The sequence below is a fragment of the Kryptolebias marmoratus genome, linkage group LG4 (assembly GCF_001649575.2).
Source record: "Kryptolebias marmoratus isolate JLee-2015 linkage group LG4, ASM164957v2, whole genome shotgun sequence".
NCBI lineage: Eukaryota > Metazoa > Chordata > Actinopteri > Cyprinodontiformes > Rivulidae > Kryptolebias > Kryptolebias marmoratus.
Window position 1 is genome coordinate 10,692,848 of NC_051433.1, and position 22,524 is coordinate 10,715,371.

General features: G+C 38.4%; 4 protein-coding genes and 1 long non-coding RNA gene across 9 annotated transcripts in view; 4 read left to right on the forward strand and 1 right to left on the reverse strand.

The window, feature by feature from the left end:
- LOC108229171 (N-acetyllactosaminide alpha-1,3-galactosyltransferase-like) overlaps window positions 1-3,029 on the forward strand; it is an 8,585-nt gene extending 5,556 nt beyond the window's left edge. For all 3 annotated transcript variants that reach the window (XM_037975209.1, XM_037975210.1, XM_037975211.1), the window contains exons 3-6: window positions 145-228; window positions 415-510; window positions 1,336-1,473; window positions 1,610-3,029. In XM_037975209.1, coding sequence (XP_037831137.1) covers window positions 145-228; window positions 415-510; window positions 1,336-1,473; window positions 1,610-2,294 — 1,003 coding nt within the window. In that variant the 3' untranslated portion in view covers window positions 2,295-3,029. The remainder of the gene's footprint in view (window positions 1-144; window positions 229-414; window positions 511-1,335; window positions 1,474-1,609) is intronic.
- Window positions 1,277-7,026, reverse strand: LOC119616961. The gene is made up of 2 exons (XR_005233074.1): window positions 6,893-7,026; window positions 1,277-1,582 (listed from the first exon to the last, which is right to left on the reverse strand). It is a non-coding gene; the product is annotated as an uncharacterized LOC119616961 (long non-coding RNA).
- On the forward strand, window positions 4,448-8,224 carry LOC119616584 (alpha-1,3-galactosyltransferase 2-like). Of its 2 annotated transcripts, none has more exons than XM_025004241.2 (5): window positions 4,448-4,940; window positions 5,050-5,133; window positions 5,363-5,458; window positions 6,692-6,829; window positions 6,920-8,224. In XM_025004241.2, the coding sequence occupies exons 2-5, from the start codon at window positions 5,063-5,065 to the stop codon at window positions 7,602-7,604; spliced, it is 990 nt and encodes a 329-aa protein (XP_024860009.1). In that variant the 5' UTR covers window positions 4,448-4,940; window positions 5,050-5,062; the 3' UTR covers window positions 7,605-8,224. The 2 variants fall into 2 exon arrangements, with proteins under 2 accessions (XP_024860009.1, XP_024860008.1); XM_025004240.2 differs by having other exon boundaries at window positions 4,448-4,944; window positions 6,920-8,223.
- Window positions 8,225-9,274: 1,050 nt separating this feature from the next.
- Window positions 9,275-11,454, forward strand: si:dkey-264d12.4 (epithelial membrane protein 3). Its single transcript, XM_017408207.3, has 5 exons — window positions 9,275-9,440; window positions 10,186-10,304; window positions 10,390-10,492; window positions 10,585-10,725; window positions 10,998-11,454. The coding sequence occupies exons 2-5, from the start codon at window positions 10,227-10,229 to the stop codon at window positions 11,171-11,173; spliced, it is 498 nt and encodes a 165-aa protein (XP_017263696.1). The 5' UTR covers window positions 9,275-9,440; window positions 10,186-10,226; the 3' UTR covers window positions 11,174-11,454.
- Window positions 11,455-12,582: 1,128 nt separating this feature from the next.
- fam83e (family with sequence similarity 83 member E) lies at window positions 12,583-21,960 on the forward strand. Of its 2 annotated transcripts, XM_017408103.3 has the most exons (10): window positions 12,583-12,713; window positions 12,799-13,607; window positions 14,230-14,376; window positions 18,478-18,602; window positions 18,693-19,124; window positions 20,104-20,163; window positions 20,267-20,317; window positions 20,752-20,962; window positions 21,054-21,269; window positions 21,585-21,960. In XM_017408103.3, the coding sequence occupies exons 2-10, from the start codon at window positions 13,143-13,145 to the stop codon at window positions 21,846-21,848; spliced, it is 1,971 nt and encodes a 656-aa protein (XP_017263592.1). In that variant the 5' UTR covers window positions 12,583-12,713; window positions 12,799-13,142; the 3' UTR covers window positions 21,849-21,960. The 2 variants fall into 2 exon arrangements, with proteins under 2 accessions (XP_017263592.1, XP_037831226.1); XM_037975298.1 differs by lacking the exon at window positions 12,583-12,713 and having other exon boundaries at window positions 12,720-13,607.
- The last annotated feature ends 564 nt before the right edge of the window (window positions 21,961-22,524 follow it).

A 22,524-nucleotide genomic window follows, 5' to 3' on the forward strand; every position in this document is an offset into this window, starting at 1 on the left:
TGGAGTCGTGTGTTTTTTTTTTGTTTTTTTTTTCTATGGCAAAAAGTCCCCATTTAAGTTGACGTGTGTGTGTGTGTGTTCAGGCTGAAAATTAGTTAAATATTTTGCCTGTTGTGCTGTTCTGTGTGGNTTTTCCACCTGCAGCTTCACTCAGAGGATGAAGAATATGAGGAAGTGTTTGCTTTGTGTTCCAGTTGTGCTCCTCCTAGTTTACTTCACATCTGTGTGGTGAGTCCTAAGAGAAGTCTGTGTGTAAATTAGAGAAAGATAAATAAAGGCTCAGATAGTAGTTAGTTTATTACTACATCAATAAACTGGGGGATTTACAATTGTTTAGTTTCCCATGTTTATATCAGTTATATAAATGACACACATTATCAAGTATAAACTGGTTTTTATTTTTTTTTATTACAGGTTTCAGACAAAACTATTGCCAATGGACAAGTGTTCTTTGGAAAGTGCAAAGATGTTGAAACTGGATAACGTTGCAGATGTGACCCTTAATCTTCAGTAAGGCAATAAAACTCAAATTGTGGTTGCACACAATCTGTTTACACCTCATGCAATCTGAAACTCACGACAATATTCAATATTCATCCCTATAGAATTCAATGTAATGTTACATAAATATTCCTGTATTTTGGTTGCACTGTAACTTTAAAACTAGAGACCAGTTAATTAGCTAGTGACTGGAATTAGACAACTTTTAGCTTCACTGAAGGATTCAAAAATCTTTTTTCTCTCTCTGTTCTGTTAGCTAAATGACTAATTTTCACTAGCAATGACAATTCAGGGTGAATGTTTTTACAGAGTGAAGACTTAGTTTGCTGTTTGCAATATCTTAACGGTAGGAAGGTCCAAAGAACAAAGTTATCTTTTCCCACAAATTAATAAACTATAAATGGGGATTGCCAAATAAAAAAAGGCTATGTGCACCTCATGCTGTAAATAAACAACAATATTTGTTGTTGTTGTTTTTGGATAGCACAGACTGGGTTTAGTTTATTTGTATTCATGTGTCTATATGTGGACAATTGATGGCATCTGATACATAGAATCAGTCATGTAAACTGAAAGTTAAAAACACAGGATGAGCGCCATCTAGTGGCTGACTGAAGTGCAGTTGTTTTAGTCCCTCCGTTCTTGGGCTGAAAGATTTATATATATATATTTATATAAGAGCTATATATGTGCATGTGTGTAAAACACATACAATTGAAACCAGAGGTTTATATACACTATACAAAAAGACATGTATGCATTTTTTTTCACACTGTCTGACGTGAGCCCAGAATAAACTTTTCCCGTTTTAGGTAAATTTGTCCTGTGTTTCAGGTCTCGAGATGATGTACAAACCTGCACATCTTGGAGAGCTCCCATCATTTGGGAAGGAATGTTTGACTCTCATCATTACGACCAGATGCACAGAGTCAAAGGATCCTCTGTTGCTTTGACCGTGTTCGCAGTAGGCAGGTTTGTTTTCAAATGAATACGATGACTTCCCTGACAAATGCCTAATCACATCCTGGTCTCCCAAATGCCACAGATTTGGTCAAATAAAACTGGACAACAAAAGCCTTACCTCTCTCTTGTCTCCTCCACCTTAAAGCTATATGGAAGTCTACCTTGAGACCTTCCTGAAGTCATCAGAGCACTACTTCATGTTGGGTCTGCCTGTGTCATACTATGTGTTTACGGACACGCCTGAGAAAGTGCCAAACATCGAGCTCGGCCCACAGCGAAGACTAAAAGTAATCAAAGTGGAAAAATACACCAGGTGGCAGGACATCTCTATGATGCGAATGAAGATCATATCAGATACCATAGAGTCAGATATTCGCCACCGTTGCACGCACGTCTTCTGTTTTGATGTTGATCAGGTGTTCACTGGGAGATTTGGCCCCGAGGCTCTGGGAGATTCTGTTGCTCAGCTTCATGCTGGCTACTATCGTTCTCCAAAGAATTTGCGTACCTACGATAATAACCCAAAGTCCAAGGCGTACATGGAAACTGGAGATTTTTACTATCATGCTGCCGTCTTTGGAGGCACCTGGAAGAGGGTGAAGGCCTTGACTGACGCCTGCTACAAAGGCATCGTGGAGGACAAAGAAAATAATGTGGAGGCTCTGTGGCATGATGAGAGTCATCTAAACAAATATTTCTATCTTCACAAACCCAGCAGGATTCTTTCCCCAGAGTACTGCTGGACCACCAACCTCGGATACAGACGTGAAATAAAGGTCTTCAGACTGATGTGGTCCTCCAAATACTACGATACACTGCGCACATCCTAGAAGATGACAAATGTACTGTATTTTCTCAGTGAGAAATGATCAGGAAGTGTACTCTAACGAATGTTGCTTGCTTCATCTTTTGTCGGAGATGATGTGAAGAATTGCAACACAGATGACTTCAAAAAGACTTTAAAAAGATTGTTTTAAGTTAATGTACATGCAGTATTATTTGACCCACAGTTCAAAAGTGTGAATGTCCTCAGAAATCTTTTTATAGGAATGTTATGGACTGTTTTAAGTGATGTTTTCCGAAGTAGTTATCAGTAGTCAGTATCTTACTTGCAGTCGACAGTAAACACAACAATCTTAGTTTTGAAAACTGGGTAGAAGTTCTTATGCTAACCAAGCTTACAGCTGTCACTCTTGCTTTAGGTTTTCCCTGATTCTACAGATTGAGATCATTCTGACTGCTGTCTACTGTAGATAAGACACTGACTACTGATAACTATTCCACAGAAGCTTTAAACTATTCAGATTGTGCCTTTAAACTCTGCAGCGATGGCTGTAGGTGCATTGTAGTGTTGAGTTTGATGTCTGGTATGAAGTGAACCATCATATGTAGCACTGGATGAAAGGCAAAAAAAATAAATGAATATAAACTATCATGAGAAATAAAATGGATGCAAACTTACATCTACCAGCTTAAACCAGTTTTTCCACTGGGCTACAACTGTTGTGGACTAGTTTGCAACTCAAAATTTAAAAAAAACAAAATGGTGTCTGTGTCTCACTGAATTCTTAAGTGTTTGTGACCAAGTAAAAGGGCGAGCAATGCAGGTCATTTTGCATGACCAAGTTTTGAAAATCGCTTCCTATTTTGGTGTGAAAGGCCTCCACTACTGTTCACATCGTACTTGCCTCGACTTTGTATTCATGGCGGCAGCTACTCCCACTTTTATGACTTAATATACTGGAGTAAAATTTTGAAATCAAGATATGGCCATACCAGTTTTTCAACAATTAACACCTTGTGGCCTTTAGACCAAAAATTCTGGGCTGTAACCTCGGAGGATTCTGTAAATGTCATCAACTCATAAAGACATTAACAGAACCGGAACAAACATGTGCAGTCATCCCAGTTTGTGGCGAATCTCATCTTTGACTTGACTTGACATGTTGTTCCCAGCCTTTAATGGATGAATGCATATGCATCACTATCAATGTGTTGTACTTTTTTTTTTTTTTTTTTACTGTTTTGCAACCTTAGAGAATAAAGTGTTTTTGCAGGGCAGAGCGAAGGCAGTTCCTGGTGTTGAGTTGTCAAAAATTACAGTTTCAAGGGTGGGGAATGTTTTCAGATGACTGGTGTTGAGAACTCCTTTATCTATTCCACATTTCAGCTTCTGACACTTTTTTCCAAGTTATAGAGCTACAGTGTTTACTAGAAAAGATGAGAAAAAGAAAAAGAGCAACAACTATACCCACTAGAGGATAAAGGTTTATCCTAAAGGGTTTTAAATCTTTGGCACTGAAGCTGTAAGGGTAAGGATTCCCTCCACAGCAGTCCTGAGGAGTTATTTTTCTGATGTATCTTGTGAAACTATACATTTTATTTTCTGCCAGGCTAAGCCCTCCCTGGTGTTTACAATAAAATGTTAAAACACAAATTAAAAATATATCACATTTTGTGAAATTTAAAAAAAAAACTGGTGCAAAACGGTTTTAAAAAAAAACGGAGTCTTTCCAAAGAGCTGACTTTTTACAGCCTTGTTTATTTCATGTCGTTCATGGTACAGAATGATTGACAGATGTTTTGTCCAGAGTCAGCACAAGACCTCAGGTTTTAGCCAATGAGGGTGGAAGTACAATGACGGGCCTCGAGCGCGAGTGTATGTGGGTGTGGTTTGGTGTCGACTGAGTAAGTTGAACAAGAACGAGGTGGATTATTTCATTTCTCACTTGTTTTTTTTGTTGTTGTTCCTTAATGTATTTGGGGGGCAGAAGTGAAGAGGTTGAGTCAGAATAACTAAAAAGGATATTCAAAAAAGGAAAAGCAGCAAAATCAAAGTTGTTCAGTTTCTGTTGTTTAAGCAAAAGGGCTGGCTGACAAATCTGCAGCAAGGTGGTTATTAACCTTTTTGCATCCCAGAAAAGTCGTCGGAGTGAGCTTCTCTTCAAAAAAAGGTAGACCTCATTTACAAAAAAAACTGCACTGTCCAATATTGCATGTCATGTTTGATTTTATCTTATCAGAGTGATTCATAATTGTGTCAAGGAGTGTGGTGCAGTGTTACACAAAGCTGTTTGACTAATTATATGAAGGTTCTTTTCTTTAAGGGATACAGATTGTGAAAAGAGATTTTGTGGACTTTGCATCTGTTCCTTTTAACTGCAGTAGATTGCAGTCAGAAGGGTCCCAGTTTGGAAAACCAGAGAAATAAAAAAAATTAAAAAAAAGGAACAACCTTGACAAAGGTGTTTTGTCTTGCAGTCTTTGAAATGTAAATCATTTTTGACAGTTCCCCTTTTTACGCATAATTACTGTTCTGTGTTATTAAAGGCATGGCAGCAATTACATTTTAGGTAAATTTACTGATTTGTACAGTCAGTGGATCCAAACAAACGTTTTCCGTTGGGGTGTTAATTTTGTTTTTACACCAACAGGTGCCGTCAGTGTCTGACAACGACTTGCAATGCTCTGCAAAAGTAGGTCAGTCAACAATGAAAATATATGTTTGTCCACAGCTGTTTGTGCCTAATGACCTCTTTGGTTTTATAGTTTAAACTTGGGCCGTTTGTTTTTTTCCACCTGCAGCTTCACTCAGAGGATGAAGAATATGAGGAAGTGTTTGCTTTGTGTTCCAGTTGTGCTCCTCCTAGTTTACTTCACATCTGTGTGGTAAGTCCTAAGAAAAGTCTGTGTGTAAATTAGAGAAAGATAAATAAAAGCTCAGATAGTGATTTAATGAAGTTTATTACTACATAGAGAGGAGTTTACAATTATTTAGGTTACCATGTTTATATCAGTGATGTTATATAAATGACAAGTCATTTTTAAATATAAATGTTAACATATATGATTCTTATTGTCTTTACAAAAGTCTTTTAATTATTTTTTTTTATTTCAGGTTTGAGACAAAACTATTGCCAATGGAGAAGTGTGCTTTTGAAAGTGCAAAGATGTTGAAACTGGATAATGTTGCCGATGTGACCCTTGATCTTCAGTAAGGCAATAAAATTCAACTTGTGGTTGCACACAATCTGTTTACGAGTTGTTCTCACACCTCATGCAATCCGAAACTCACGACAATTTTCATCCCTATAGAGAATAATGTAATGTTATATGAATATTCCTGTATTTTGGTTGCACTGCAACTTTAACAAGAGACCAATTAATTAGCTAGTGACTGGAATTAGACACTTTTTTAATTTGACTGACCGGTTCAAAAGTCTTTTTTTCTCTGTTTGTGAATGCGATATCTTTAAGGTTTGAATTTTGTTTTTTTTTTCTGCATAGCACAGTCTTTAGTTTTTGTGTGGATAATTGGCATCTGTTACATTAACAGTCTTGTGATGTATGAAGTTGAAGCCCTGAGCGCCCTCTAGTGGCTGCCTGAAATGCAGTTTTTAAGTCTGTCCTCCCTTTATGTGAATGGATGGAGCATCTTATTGATTTTAATTAAAATAGACTTGAAATTGAAACAAAACTCAGCACCTGGAAAATACACAGTTCTTACTTTGCTTTCATATGTTAAAAATGTGTGTGTGTGTGTGTGTATATATATGTATAAAGATATATATATGGATGTATATTTTATTTAAATATAATTAGTTCTACTTAGTTATTTCAGTTTTCTTTTTTAAGTGTCATGTTACACTGTCACTGATAAATGACAGCCTGTTAGCGAGTTGGAAGATCGTTTTGGCACGACTTTTGTTTGGATGGTGCTGCTACATTGCTCCAGTGTGCAAACTCTGGCTCAAAAAATACAACAAGGCAGCACCAAAAAAAAAGAAAGATTTTGGATAGTAGAAGTTAGTAGTCACTTCATTCATCCTTTTGTATGTCGATCTGCAGACAGAAGAACAAAACAAAGAAGTGAGACGACCTTCATTAAAATATAAAATTAATTATTATCAGCATAAGGGGCTGTTTTCACCTGAATCACACCAGACATTTATCTCTTTAAAACGTTATTCAAACAGGTCATTAGAATCTTTATAAATTTGTAAAAAAGGAACATTTGTTTGGCCTTCTTCTTCTTCATCATTGGTTTCTGAACACTCATTTGCTTAGGACTGTTGACATATATTTTCCATGGTTAGGAATCTGATTTCTTTGGATTAAATTAGACTGTAGTGAAGTGTTTGCATTTCTGCAGTTGAAAGATGATATTTGAAGTTTTGCTTTGCCAAAAACACAAATTTATTCTCTGAACGAACCTCCTGTGTTTCAGGTCTCGAGATGATATACAAACCTGCACATCTTGGAGAGCTCCCATCATTTGGGAAGGAATGTTCGACCCTCATCATTACGACCAGAAGCACAAAGAAGAAGGATCCTCTGTTGCTTTGACCGTGTTCGCAGTAGGCAGGTTTGTTTTCACATGAATACTATGACTACTTTAATAAATGCCAAAACACATCATAGTCATTACCTCTCTCTTGTCTCCTCCACCTTAAAGCTATTTGGAAGTCTACCTTGAGACCTTCCTGAAGTCATCAGAGCACTACTTCATGTTGGGTCTGCCTGTGTCATACTATGTGTTTACGGACACGCCTGAGAAAGTGCCAAACATCGAGCTCGGCCCACAGCGAAGACTAAAAGTAATCAAAGTGGAAAAATACACCAGGTGGCAGGACATCTCTATGATGCGAATGAAGATCATATCAGATACCATAGAGTCAGATATTCGCCACCGTTGCACGCACGTCTTCTGTTTTGATGTCGATCAGGTGTTTACCTGGAGATTTGGCCCCGAGGCTCTGGGAGATTCTGTCGCTCTGCTTCACTCTTACTATTATCGCCTTCCAAAGAAGCTGTTCACCTACGACCGCAACCCAAAGTCCAAGGCGTACATGGAAACTGGAGATTTTTACTATCATGCTGCCGTGTTTGGAGGCACCTGGAAGAGCGTGAAGGCCTTGACTGACGCCTGCTACAAAGGCATCATGGAGGACAAAGAAAATAATGTGGAGGCTCTGTGGCATGATGAGAGTCATCTAAACAAATATTTCTGGCTCCACAAACCCAGCAGGATTCTTTCCCCAGAGTACTGCTGGGACACCAGGATCGGATACAGACGTGACATCCAGGTCTTCAGACTGATATGGGCACCGAAACATTACGATACACTGCGCACATCCTAGAAGATCAGAAATGAGAAATGAACAAATAAACAAATATACTAATTTTTCTCATGAAAAATGAACAAAAAGCGTGGTTTAACCACCGTTGCTTGCTTCAACCTTTGCCTGAGATAATGTGAAGAAATGCAATACAGATGACTTGAAAAGACTTTAAAAGGATTATGTGTAAGTTAATGTGTGTTAAAGCAATTTCACTTAAGGTTTTGTCATTTTCAAACTCAATAGCTCTACATGCAGTATTATTGGTTTCTTTTTGAAAGTTTTCTTTACTTTGTCGCATTTTATTTACTGCCAGGCTTTTATGTTTTGTTTGAATTTATTGACCCAAATCGATTTCCATAAAAATCTTTTTTAGGAGAAAAAATGTCTAAAATGATTGAATTTTAAGAGGGTTAAAGATTAGCATCGAATGAACAGAACCCAAGCAACACCACTAAATTACAGAATGATCAAAAACTGCATCACCCTACGATTACTGCACTGTATCTACAGGTTAAACAGCTGAATATTCATAATGACACCATTTAACAAAACTGTTGTTTTTCTGCTTGTTAGTGCGCCACTTAAGGAAATGAGCTGAACAATCGATCAAAAACAGAAAAACTGAAAATAAAACTACTTAAACATTCAAATTCTGCTCTTCTTGTTGAAGAATGTTAATGTTACTGTAGGTTTTATCATCCATTATGGATGATAAATTGATTAACTGATAAACTGATGATTAGGGATAGTTTAAAAAATGAAACAAATAATACCAAAAGCATGTTTATAAGTCATATTAATATATTTTTCCATCACATGTAAATTATTTGCTCAGTGACTCAATGTATTGGTAGGTTTTTTTGTTCAGAAAAACTTAGAAAACTCTTTTCCACACACCCTAAAACATCTGTGTCATTTCTCCTGAAGAGGCTGAAATATGACTGGTTGTATTTTCGTACTTCCCTGTTCTGGTTGGAACCAGGCGTGATGCATGTCCAAGATGCTGACGGTTTTATTTTGTGATCAAGTTTGCGAAACCTTGAATATAGCAGCCGAGGGTTTTAAGGGAAGTGTAAGGAAAATGGATGACATTCCTTATCAATGTGGTGCGCAAACAAAGATAAATACCAACTGAAAACCTTCAACTAAAGAAATTATTAAGCTCTGTTGATGGAAGGAGGAGGAGGAGCAAAGGACTGACTTGGATGTTTGAGAAGTGTTATGTAATAGGACAGATTTTTAAAGAATCTATTGGGTTTTAATTTGGTTTGAAACACTTTGTGTTGTGTCCTGGGTGGTCAAACACTTCCTGCTCTTTTGCAATCTAACATGAGCAGTAATTTGCTCCTTCCTGTCTCTCATTTGACTCATTTAGAAAATAGGGATTTTCATGCCACTGAAGAGCATGGAGACATTTACAGAACTGGGAGAAAAAAATGTGCAGTTTTCCCAATTTTTGGCAAATCTCATCTCTGAGATCATGTTTTTCCCAGCTTTCGGTGGATGAATACGCAACATTATCATTCGATGTTTGATGTCGGTGCACGCTGAATGTCTGCAGCCTTGGAGAAAAGCTCGAGTGTTTTCGCAGGGCAGAGCGAAGGCTATTTCTGGTGTCGAGCTGGCAAAGATCACAGTTTTAAGGGGGAGGGCTGGGGGAAGTTTGGAGGAAATGGGTGTTGAGGACTCCTCCTATATCTTGCTGCACATTCCTGCTTCTGACACTTTTCTTTGAGTTATACAACTACAATGTTTACTAGGAGAAACAGAGGGGAATAAAAGGAGAAGAGCAACAACTATAAACACCAGAGGATTGCTAAAGGGTTTAAAATCTTTGGCACTGAAGCTGTAAGGGTAAGGATTTCCTCCACAGCAGTCCTGATGAGTTATTTTTCTGATGTATCTTATGAAACTATTAAGTAAAAATCCTGTAAATGTGGTCAAATGCTTAAACAGAACCCTAAAATATATTTATTGGAACAGTTTATTGTCTGTATGTGCCAGGAATGAAAAACAAAGTATTACGTAAACTGGACAAAGTGTTTAATCAAACACACACGTTTCCCTGGAGAGGTAAACAAACATGTGGCACACGCCGACAGCGCTTCCTATATTTTCATCATAAAGCGTTTTAGAAACAAAATGTCCCATACATCAGTTTACATCCAGCTTTTTTCACTGCGGTTCCTGTGTTTGTGATGGTCTTATCTTACTTACTTACTTACTTTGTAATGTACAGTGTTGCTGATTATCCTTTGTTTTCTTTTATTATTTAAAGCCCTAATGAAATTTGCAAGGAACAAAGACCAAAAAGCACAAGTTTGAGTAATAAAAATATATCATAGCACCTAGACAGGTTTGATTAGACGTGCAGAGATTGTCAGTACAGATGGCAGAGATGAATGATGAAAGAAGAGGTCAGACTCAAAGGGTTTCACTTCTGGCCGTTTCAGGTCATGCAAAGGGAAGATAAAATGTTCAGCCGCTGTAGATGATGGCTCTTTCACTTTGGTAGCAACATTGTTTGATCTGTTGTTTTTTTTTTGTTGTTTATTCATAAAATTAAAAACCTTTCACTACTGTATATTTACCCTTACAGGATTGCTTGTGCAGGATTCCACTCTTGCTCTCCAAGCAGCCATGGCCTTTCTGCTCATATTCATCACTCTGCTGCACCTGGTCGGCTTGGCCATGCTCTTCGTCGCCACTCTGGAGAAGGTGAGAGCCACGCACGGGACTCATCCGCTCCCTTGTCTTGACACTAGATGTCACCGACACACTCTGTACTCTTTTCTTCCTGCAGTCCTGGTGGGTTTGGACCGATTCAGAAATCACTGATCTCTGGCATAACTGCTTCTATGATAACGCCACCAAAACGTGGTTGTGCGCTTCTGCAAAAGAAAGCGGTAAATTTTAAAAATTACTAATCACGTGTTTTCCTTTAGTCATTCTGTTTTTATTTTTAAAAGTGAAACCTTTAACTGTTCTGCTGTCACAGACTGGCTGCAGTCTGTTCAGGCCCTCATGATCCTCGCTGTGGTCTTCTCCTGCATCTCCTTCCTGGTTTTTCTGGGTCAGCTCTTCCTCCTGTCCAAAGGGAGTCTCTTCTACTTCACAGCCCTCTGCCAGGCCTTTGCAGGTTATTTGAAGGCCCTTTTCTTTAAAAGATTTTTTTTTTTTTTGCTTTCAAGTTTTTAATAACTTCTGAGAAAAATAACCAAAGTTTTAAATTACTCTGATATGAACTATTTTGCCTTGGGTTTTCAGATTAATCAGCTATTTATGTAGAATACATTGATGCTGCAGCACATTCCTGCTCCTGAAAAAAGGCAACAAATTGCCAAACGTGACTGTATTCAGGCAGCGTAGTAGATTTTCTAAACTGTAACATCTTCATTTGTGTCCCTGCAGGTTTTACGGCCTTTTCTGCCTGCCTCATCTTCACCTTCCACAGAAAGGAGATTTTAGGCAGCTCCAGGGATCTGAGCAAAGGACGATTTGGTTACTGTTTCATCCTGGCTTGGCTGAGCGTCCCTCTTCTCCTCCTCAGCGGAGCCCTGTATGCCCATTTGCGCAAAAAGCAGTGAAAAAAAAAAAAAGCAGTAAAAGAAACCCTTGTTTTTTTTAGGTGCGACCTTATGCTTTAAGTTCATAAAAGAAGTAAGGAAACAGGGTAACTGAGAATTAAACGCTTCTGGAAATGAAACACTTCCATTTTCTTTTTTGCTCTAGTATGCGGATCATGAAATTATCTTTGTAACATTTCAGTGTGACAACAACCAGACAGTTGGGCAGTCCTCCGAGTTCATAATGTGCCACGTGATGGATTATAACAGTGAAATGTCAGCTAATAAAGACATAAACTATATTTATTCTTTATTTATGATTGTCACGGGGAACTCAGATTACTTGTTTTTGTATTTTAATTTAAAAAACGCACTCATTGTTGTCATTGTTCGGCTGTACAGGGGAGAATTTCTGTGTCCAAATAGCTTTTATTTTCTAAAAATTGGAGTTCTGCTGCATCATGTGTCGCTGAGAGGAAGACACATTGCTGCAGTGACAAGACGACTGTGTTTTTCCTTCCTCACTAATTTGTAGGATCAGATGTTTACTTTGACAAAGTACACTCACAAAATTAAAAAGGAGCACATCAGCATTTAAATGAAAGGAATCTGCCCGTACAACAACTCTGAAGTGAAGTGTCACTAAAGTTATTGCCAAAGCAGAAGAGAATGTAATTGCGTGTGTGTGGTGTCAGGAAAACATCTCATGAACCAGTAGACAGATTTTAATGAACGTCTCAAGTAACTGTTGGACGTACAGCGACAACTCGTTATTCAGAAAAGTCAGCCCCACATTGACCTGAGGAAACGCTTCAGGGGCTATAACCCAATCAGTTTTACAGATGCTGAGCTACAATTCGGTGCGATAGTAGCTGAGAGTCATTCACAATACATATTTTGAGTACTGATCACAGATTTGAGCACAGATCATGCAAGATCTTGCAATATTGCATGCAAATCACACACAGTTATTTCAAGATTTGAGCAAAAAGGCTACAACGCCATAATTTTTCAAGATAAGATTATTTTAGTGTAAACTTCTTACTTAAAAGGCAGCTGGCAAAATGCGTTCCTTCAAGGAATGCTGGACGTTTAATTTCCCAAAGCATTTTCCACAAGTTAAAAAGAAACTGCAGTGATTGCACTTGTTCATCAACCTACCTGTCAGGCTGGACCAGTCTGAAAGGAAAACTGTGAGGTAAGTTTGTCATTAAACAGATCCACCTCGGCATTACTTTACCTCACGCACACACACACACACACACACACACGTAGGTGATGTTGGGGCTGGGACCAAGACGTATGCGATGGAACCTGACTCTGAATACGGCTGTGTGAAAGCCAAGACGAGATTAATTAGGGCGATGACAGGGTGTCTGTGCTGCACAGCAGTGTGTCAGCCGCTCTGAATGTCTGGAATCTAAAAACAATGACAGAAAGAAGGAGTGGAAGAGTTTGAGGAGTGTGATAAAACTCACACAGGGGAGGGACGCCTGATGAGCCACAGTTCCTGACAGCTTATAAGTAACCCTTTAATCGAAGAGACAAAGCTGTGCAGAAGGTGAGTACTGCTGTGAGCTGAAACTGCATTTTATAGCTGGAGAACAAACTATTTATTTCAACTTATCGATGTTTCTTTTCTTAAGTTTTGTTGGAACAAAGCTGCTGGAGGCTGTAAACTGTACTTCTATCAAAAGGGACTGAAGTGAAACAATCAAGACTGTTGCCAACGTCAAGATATGTGTTGTACTCTGTACGGATTGTAAAATGTGCTTTTTATCAGCGAGGACTGAAGGGAAATCATCAACGACTGCTGGCAACGTTGAGATATTTGATTTACTCCGGACAGCTCTTGGCAGCCTGGAAATAGTATGACTTTTTGCCAAATTGATGAAAGAAACACTTGAACTTTCTTGATTTATTGGCCTGAATTGGCTGGGTATTAAACTGTGGGAACTCTGAAAGGCAGCACCGATTCCCAGAGGCAAACATGTCGAACTCTCAGGAACAGAGTCTGAATGAGAATGCAGTTTTCCTGCCAGTGGACGAATCCTCGCCAGACTTCCTGCACTGTGAGGGAGAGCGTGAAGCGGTGGAGAGGCTCCTCAGCGGAGGGCCCGAGGCCTACTACAGCTCCGTCAGCTCAGAGCACGCTGCCTGCTTCTTGTCTCCTGAGGAGGTGAGTCAGATAACAAGCTGGGCTCAGAACTATCATGTCAAGGAGCTGCAGGTGGAAGAGCAGAACGGAGTGGAAAACGGCTTTGAGACAGAGGACTTCTGTTCCACTTACTCCCCTTGCCACTCGGACACGCCGATCCCAAACCTGGAGCTCGGCTGGCCGGAGAAAGCCCCCACTGTGAAGATGGCAGAGGTGATGGTCCACACCAGTCCTCCTGTTGAAGGAGAGCCGCCTGTCAGAGAGATCATCAGACGGTACCTGCAAAATGCAACACAAGTACGTACATAAAAAAACACACACCTTTCTATGTAAACAAAAATGAAGAAGACATGGTACTTAGACGATGATTAAAGTACCAAATATTAAATTATAGTATTTATTTTATATTTTACAATGAAACTTCCCCAATTGGTTCTCCTGCAATGAAACCATAATAACCAAAGTAAGCTTTGATATATTTAAAGAGACAAAAATCTAGACAGTGAATAAACTTTTCTTCAAAACTTTCTCTTCAAATTACAAAATATAGCATGCAAACTAAACATTATCTACTGATGCATGTTATGCTGATGCGCATATATTTTCAGCTGACAGTAACTGAGGAATGTGCACTTTGCAGCCACTGCCTTTCTGACAATAAAAAAAGCTTGTTATGGAAGCAAAATGTAAAGATTCAGACAATGTGGTTTTGCTTGTTGCACGTCAAGCTGACAACAAAGTGCCCAGCACAACCTGCCCCAGCAAATGAGGTCACTTCAAGCAGAAAAACAAACGCTTAAAAAGGTTTTTCCTTGAGTTTTACTTGTGTCGTGTCTCGGCAGACTATTTTATTGTCAAAAAAAATCGATGAGGAAAAAAAAGATTTTAGGTTCACAGGAGGCTCTTTTGTGTTGTGCAGGTAATTGGCATCGTGACAGACAAACTGACAGACAATGCCATAATTGGTGATCTGCACACGGCTGCCTCCCGAGGCGTCCCCGTCTACATCGTCCTGAACCAAAGGTCTCTTCAGGAGAATTTTACCCTCAACAAGCTCAGGCATCCGGTGAGTCAACACCTGCAGGTTGGCTGCGACACATGTTGTGGACATGTTGTGATACTTGAAGTAAACTTGCAGCTGTGTCTTGTTGTTTGAGCTTGACTGTGTCAAGGATGTAAAATGTTGATTTAACCACACAAGGCTGAACTGGTTGCACGGCATTCAGCCGTGTCTACGTTTCGTTCGAGTGATGAAAATCTTGTCTGATTTTCACTTGAAAATGAGAAAGAAAATCATGAATGCCAAAGAGGAGTGATAATTTAGAAATGTTAGAGGAAAATGACTGTTATTCTTTCACATTTAATGGGTTTCGATGGTTATAACAATCAGATACAGACATTTTTGACATGCTACCAGTGTGACATAGCAATGGTTTAGTTTTGACTGAAAATCTAAACATAATGTTTATCTTTACTGATTCCCTCCTGAGTCCTGGATGCACCATCTTAGATTTGGGTCAATATTTGATGCTGCAGCTCATTTGGGAATGCTGATATACTGACATACATGTACATTTGTTTTACCTTCTCACAAGACATAGTATGCAAATTTTAGTTCGGATGAACTTTATTAATTAAAGGAAATATCATTTTTTTAAAAATGTCATTTGAACCAATTTCACAAGCCTTGATCACTTTCAGCTGTACCAATCCATCAAATCATCTGATCAAAATGAAATCTCTCAATAATAACCCACATGAAAATACAGGAAAAAAAGAAACCATATGTTTAAGCAGACTCTGAAAAATTCAAACCTAATTTTCTCAGATCCAAAGTTGGGTAAATTGTTCAGTTTTTCAGGTTTTTAGAGAAATGATTTGTCACTTTCTGACTGGTGGGTCAGTTCTACCCATCCTATATTTTTATACGCTTTTTCCTTTCTGGGTTGCGGGGGAGCTGATGCCTATCTCCAGAGGTGGGGGACACTTTGGACAGGTCGCAAGTCCATCACAGGAACACGTAGAGACAAACAACCATTCATACTCTCACTCACACCTAGGGACAGTTGAGAGCAGGGGTGTCCAATCCTGGTCCTCGAGGGCCACCATCCTGCATGTGTTACTTGTTTCCCTGCTCCAACACACCTGATTCAGTGGTTAAATCACCTCTTCATGTTCTGCAGAAGCCTGTTAATCACCCATTGATTCAAATCAGGTGTGTTGGAGCAGAGAAACAAGTAAAACATGCAGGATAGTGGCCCTCGAGGACCAGGATTGGAGACCACTGGTTCAGAGCTACCAATCAACCTAACAGGCATGTTTTTGGTCTGTTGGAGGGAACCGGAGCACCTGGATCAAACACACATGAGCGCAGGGAGAACATGTAAACTCCACACAGAAACACAAAGAGGCGAACCTGCGACCTTCTTGCTGTGAGACAACAGCTCTAACCACTGGCCTGGCATGTCGCTCGGCCAGTTCTAACCGAAAACATAAAACTAGCATTTCTTGAAGTAATACGTATCATATATACATATCAGCTGCCAACTTGCAACAAAGATCTTATGTAGACTGTTAGATTAAAGATTAGGGATGAGTCTCAGCTACACCAAATTGTAGCTCAGTGTCTCTAAAACTGACTGAGTTATATCTTCTGTTTGCAGACATTGATCTGCTCAGTCTTGAAGTTGATTAACTCCCAAAGTTAATCAGTTGTAGATCTTTGTCCTTTGATTACGTTTTGAGTTTTATTAAAGTTCTTTAACTGTTTTTTTGAAATATTTTGCTAACAGACTGGTGAATTAAAACACACAGGCACTTATATGAATGCCCATCTTATATGGCAGCAGACTATGAAAATCTTGTAGACTGAATGAAATTGTAACAAAGGGCCGTTTCTGGCCCGTGGGCCTTGAGTTTGACCCCTGAGGCCTAATTACTCACCTGCAGTAGAGCTAACATATTATGTCTAAATTTATGATGAAATACAGGCAGCTTGTGTAAAATATGCAACATTTTCACACAAAACAGCAAACTAAAGGAACCTGATTTTGCTTTTTTTTTTTCTCCAAATTCCATATAAAAACTTATGAACACTTCTACTGTCCTGATTTCATTAATGGGCATTTTTTTTCAATCAACAAGATTTTTATGACTAGATTTGTGTTTAACTTCATAATGTGTTGCAAACAAAGTCTTATCTTTTTCTGCTCTAGCCTTCCATGTTTCCTGGTTCTTATCAGCACATCGACTACTTATTAATAATAACGTCTTTTGTTTGCACATCTTCAGTTTTGCATTTGTCTTTACTAAATCCTGTCCAACTCCTCAGTCCTGTTCTTGTCACCAGTTCTTGGTTGTTTTTTTTTAGCGAGTTTTGCTTTTTCAGTTGCTTCTGCTGAACTACGGTATCTGGTTTGTCTGCCTGTTTTTGAATGAATCAAATTGAAGATACTTTTAGCCGGTTGTGTATGCGATGGGCTGAAACATGGACGTGATTATTGAAAATACAGACACAACTACAGGAATAATCTGAGACCCAATATTAACCGACTTTAAAAACAATGATGTAAATGACCTGGTTTCTCTTTTTCCATGTGGACTCGAGAAAATAATCAAATGTGGACAAGATGGAAAAAATTGAAAAAAATGAATAAAACACATTAATTCATTAATTCATTCAAAGAAAAGCACATCATACAACATAAGTCCGATAAATATCACTCAGATGTACGACTCATTAAATTATATGCCCTCTTCATGACTATTTAGCTTAATATTATTAACAGCTAGATCCTTTGAAGCACAAACATCTGAAAACTGGAGACCTGTGTGTATTTTTATTGTTGAGAATTGTTTTGCTGCTCTTTGCTCAAAGAGTTGTTCATTTCATTTTCTATTTTTCCAAATGCAAAGTTGTTTTACTGGATTAAAGTCAAACGAGAAACGTTGACAGGTCGTAACTTTTAATTTCTCTTCTCTGGAAACACACAAGTTCTTCCATATTCTCCTTCTGCCAAGTTTATTCAGAACCGAATTCTTCTTCCCAGTTATTGTTTTTGTTTCACTTACTTAAACATTCATTAAGCAATCCACTGAAGCAACCTTGCCTGAACAAGTGTGACGTTATTGAACTCAAATAACGTCACGCTTCTTTCTTCGAACTTCACTTCTAGAAACGGAGTCGTCCTGTTCACATTGTCACCAAACCTGCTGCAAATGCTCAAAAACAATATTCATTGTTTCTCAAGCAAAGATTATTTGTCAGTGTTACGCTGAACGGCAAGTTAAAATTTCTGCTTTCATAAAAGATTTTCCACAATAATCCGTATGTTGAGTCTGACGTGCTCCTCATCTGTGTTTCTGAACTTCATAGTGAAACTATATTATTATTGTTCCTTCAGATACTATGACTACTGCAGCTGCTTGTCCATCTTCCTGTATTTGTTTCCTTATTTGTAAAATTTCTTTTAACACCAGCAACATCAACTTATCTGTTATCTGATACAGTTGTTCTGATCTCCATAAGGGTTTCAGGTACTTTAGAGACACGGCATTGATATTTAAATATATGATGTTTATGGCAGACTGTGTGTCATGTGTGAGTAATAACAATTTGTGCTTGATAGTGAGTTTTATTGAGAATTAGTTGTTGTAAACTCTGCTCAGAGTGTGATCATTTTCCACCTCGACAATGCCATAATTCCTATTTTTTGTTTATTGTTATAAACATCCATAAAGGTTCAACAGCTGTAAAACCAAAACAAGTCCGGGTTCTGAACTTTTTAAAAATCTATCTATGAATTTAAAAAAAATAAATGAATAGACAGCTTCAACACGTGTTAATATGAATTTATTTCTTTAATTTGTTCTAAAATAACAAACAAATAAAAAGCAGCAAAGCTCAACAGTTCAGCAAACACTTTTTTCAGAATACCAGAAAGACACAACAGTCTTCTAGAGATGTTTTATTTTAAAATCGGATACAAATTGTACAGAAAATGGGTCACTTTTCTAATAAATAGCACATCACAGATTCTTGAACCGTCTAACCTCAGCTGTCACACACGAGTTCATTCCCAAGATAACCTTTCACATTTATTCATGGACGCAAATGTATCGTGAAGAAAAATGTTCAGTTTCAGTTTAATCTCTTTTTTTCTGACAGAACATGCGGGTCAGAGTTCTCAGAGGAAAAACGTTTTGCTCGAGAAATGGAAGAATGGTGGTTGGGGAAATGAAGGTCAACTTCCTGCTGGTGGATTTAGAGACAGTGATTCATGGCAGCTACAGGTAAACAAACATGCATTTTTTTATTTTTTTACTCTCTTCCTGGAACACAGCACTGTGAGTGACCTAACAAGCTGTTGCTGAACTCTGCAGCCTCACGTGGACAGACGCCCACCTGCACCAGCAGCTCGTCACGGTCCTGAGAGGGCCCGTCGTTGACTCGTTTGACCAGCAGTTCAGGATTCTTTATGCTGCTTCGGTCCTGGCCCCTGACACATGCAGAGTCGCAGCCAGCGGCCAGCTTTACATGCCTTCCCATCGGCCTCCAGACTTTTCAGATTTCAGGTTTTTAAAACCGTTCACTGTGGAGCCTGAGAACACGAGCCCCCCATCACCGCCTGCAGACATCGTCCTGGACTGGGAAGCAATGGGTGTTGTTCACAAAGACATCAGCAACTCCAACAGTCTCTTGGAAATAAACGAGGAAATAGTGACTGAGAAAATGCCACAGGAGAACGATAACACAGACAAAGCCATTGTGGAAAATATTACTTACAATGGGCACCTATTTGAAGATGAAATAAGGTAATATATCTGCATGATTTTGACTAAACAATTTCTTTCAGCACTATTGAGTTTTTAAAGGTGCATTAAACAGTTTGATTTTTACTCATAATTTAAAAAACTTAAAGAAATGGTTCAGATCTTTTAGGGTTCTGCAAAAAAGGTCAGGAGCAATCGATATCTTATCTGCTCTAAATAGAAACAGAGATTATGTTTGACCAGTTAATCTGAGTAGATTGATGCAGTGTTAAAACAACTCCAATCTCAAGACTTTATTGCAGTTTATTGCATCAAAAATGTTGTGCTTTAAGTTCCCAGCATGCACTAGAAGTGCAACAGCAAACTGAAGCCGCACCTGTTTCTACTAGAAAATAACCACAAACCTTTATGTAAATGATTGTGTAATTAAAAACTGATTCTGGTGGAAAAGTTTATGGGATAGCATTCCCATGAGCCGCTCTAAAATGTTGGAGATTGGAGTTGTTTTAGGGTGGAACGGTCCGCTTAGACTAATTGTACATTTAATCAGAATTAAACTTTGTTTCTCCAAAATGAGGTCATTCAAAGGGGGATCTAACAAGTAAGGCATTAAGTATTCACAACTATTCCACGGAATCCTGCTTTAAACGTGCAGAAGCCTCAGCACGTGAAATTTTGCATCGTAACGCAAATGTTGTTTGGTTGAGAAAGCAGTGAAAAACTAAGCAAATTGTCTCGTGCAAAAGTGTAGGTGTAAAATCAGCTAATGTAGCATCATGAATTGTTTGGTTATTGTTGTTATGTTTGGCTGAAATAAGCAGTTTGTCCAGCTGTTTGCCTGACTACGGTGTGAATATTCATATTTGCAGAACCCAGCTTTAAAAGAAACATCTTTCCCTTTAAATCCCAACAGGAAACAATTTCATGAATCCCACATTTTCTAAGCAATTCCCTGAACGCAATTACCAGTAAGATTTAATTTTTACGATGCATTTTATTCCAATCTTTTTTAATTATGCAGGATTGATGAAAACACCTCTGCAGATTCAGCCAAATTGGAAGAAAACTCAACAGCTTCTAAGTGAGTCTTGTTACAGCCAAAGTGCTCATGATACTAATTAAAGATATTATTATTTGTTTTAATAAAAAAAAAATTACAATAACAATTTGTTTTATTTTATTAGCCATACAGAGTCATCGTCATCAAATACATCATCTGCTGAAAGAATAATGAGGTAGAGTAAAAACTATATAATCCCAAATCTGAAGAAGTTGGGACATTTAAAAAAAAATGTAAATAAAGTCAGAATGCAATTGTTTGCAAATCTCATAAACTCAGATTTTATTAAAAATGGAACATAATAAACAATTCAAATGATTAAACTAAGAAAATTTACCTTTTTTTATGAGGTAATTTTGAATTTGATGGCAGCAACACATGTTTTGATACTTGCTGTGATTCACACAACAAAAAGGTCCAATTTCTTAATTTAAACATTTAACAAATAAAAGCAAACATTTACTGTGTTCCGCTATGAATAAAATATAGGTTCATGAGATTTGCAAATCACTGCACTCTGTTTTACATTTTACAACAATGTCTTGGAACTGGGGTTGTAAAATAAAAACTCGGAAAAATGTTCCTGTTAAAATGATGTTTCTCCTGCAGGATGGAGAGTAAAATAGAGAAACGAATTGCCGGAGAACTCTGTGAAGAAAAGGACACTCATTTATGTGAGACGGCTGGAACAAGAGTTGATCAAGCATCGGAGCCAGCATTTACTATCGCTAAGGGGAGGCAGCTCTTAAAATGGGAGACATTTTTGGAAGAGGAGCACACACTTGATGCGATTACTGAGGAGAGCAAACCGTCTTCAAGAGTGAGTGCTGGACCGTCAAAGCAACCAAAATCAGTACAAAACTGTTGGAGAAACTGAGATAAATGTCTCTTCTTTTTATTATTTGTCTCAGAAACCTGTAATTTTGAAGGTGTCGAACTCTGACAGCTTCAACTCTCTGAGCGACATCATGAAGAGGATTAAGCAAGGAACAACGGGCCTGCTCAGGAGAGGAGTAAAGCCCACCATGTCCGACCGGGCCCAGTCCATGATGGACCTGAGCGAATACAGCATGAGTATAAACCACAAAGAAGACAGAGGAATCCCGGCTCCGAGGTTTCCAGGCAATGTGAGTGGAGGAAGACATTACACTTCACTTACACATGTTTTACTCTTTACTGTAGATGAGTAGCAGAAAATATTTTTAAAATAATATACAAGGAGCAGCTTAACAAGGGGTCATTATTTTCCTCACTTTTTAATTGGTGAACAGCTCCGGTACAGGAGAAACTGTTTCCTCACTGAATGCCCAATATCACAAAAACAAGACAAACTAAACAAGTTAAGAGAAATGTATTCCTATAATTTACTCTAGTTGTAAATAAAGCACCATTATTTTAAAATGACTTTTTTTTTTTCTTCTGTTGTTCTGTTTGTTGTGCAGCTCGATCCGGACCACATGACGCCTGCTTTGGCACTGATGAAGAAGAGGAACAATGAAGTGAAATCTGCACTGAACAGGCCTCTCAAAAACTTTACACATTTAGAGAGAACCCACAGCTATACCAGCGATATTCACCGCTGGAAGTCTCAGTTAGCCGAGGAAGACGAACAGAAAGACGAACGAGGAAGACGAACAGAAATGACAAGACTGGAAGAAAACCGTCTGTCACTCAGGAAGAACAGCACCGGACATCTGCAGTGTTAATTACTGGAACTATAACGAGAAAAAAATTAATTTACAGACTGAATGCACACAGATGCTTCTTATCTTTTAATATTATTGTACACAAAATAAAATATTACTGCTGCTCAGAAAACCTCCCTCTTCATTATTAGCATGATGCTCCCACCACCATGCCTGACAGTGTTGGTACAGTGTTCATAGGGTTGAAAGCTTCTGAATCCTCCTTGTCATCGTGGCCACAGAGCTCAGTCTTTGTATCATCTGTCTATAAAACCTTTTCATTTTTTTACCCACTCCTCTTATCCGGGTCACAGGGAGCTGGTGCCTTATTCCAGTCATCACTCTGCAAAACACCCTGGACAGGTTTCAAGTCCACCACAGGGCCACATAGAGACAAACGAGACAATTAACCATTCATGCTCTCACTCACAAATACTGTCATAAAAATCCTTTTTATGCGGGCAAAGAAAAACTACCACCTGCATCAATCATGATTGCTAATGAGCAAATAATAAGGCTTTCCCTTATCCAGTTAAAAAACATTTAAGAACATACAGCACAACCTAATAAAAGATTTATAAATGTTTATATGTGTAGATTAGAAAAGAAATTCCCAATAAATTCAAACTTTTGCACCAAATTCTTGTGTTTAAAAACGATTAAAGTTGTAAAATTATTTCACCCTGTGGGAAAATGG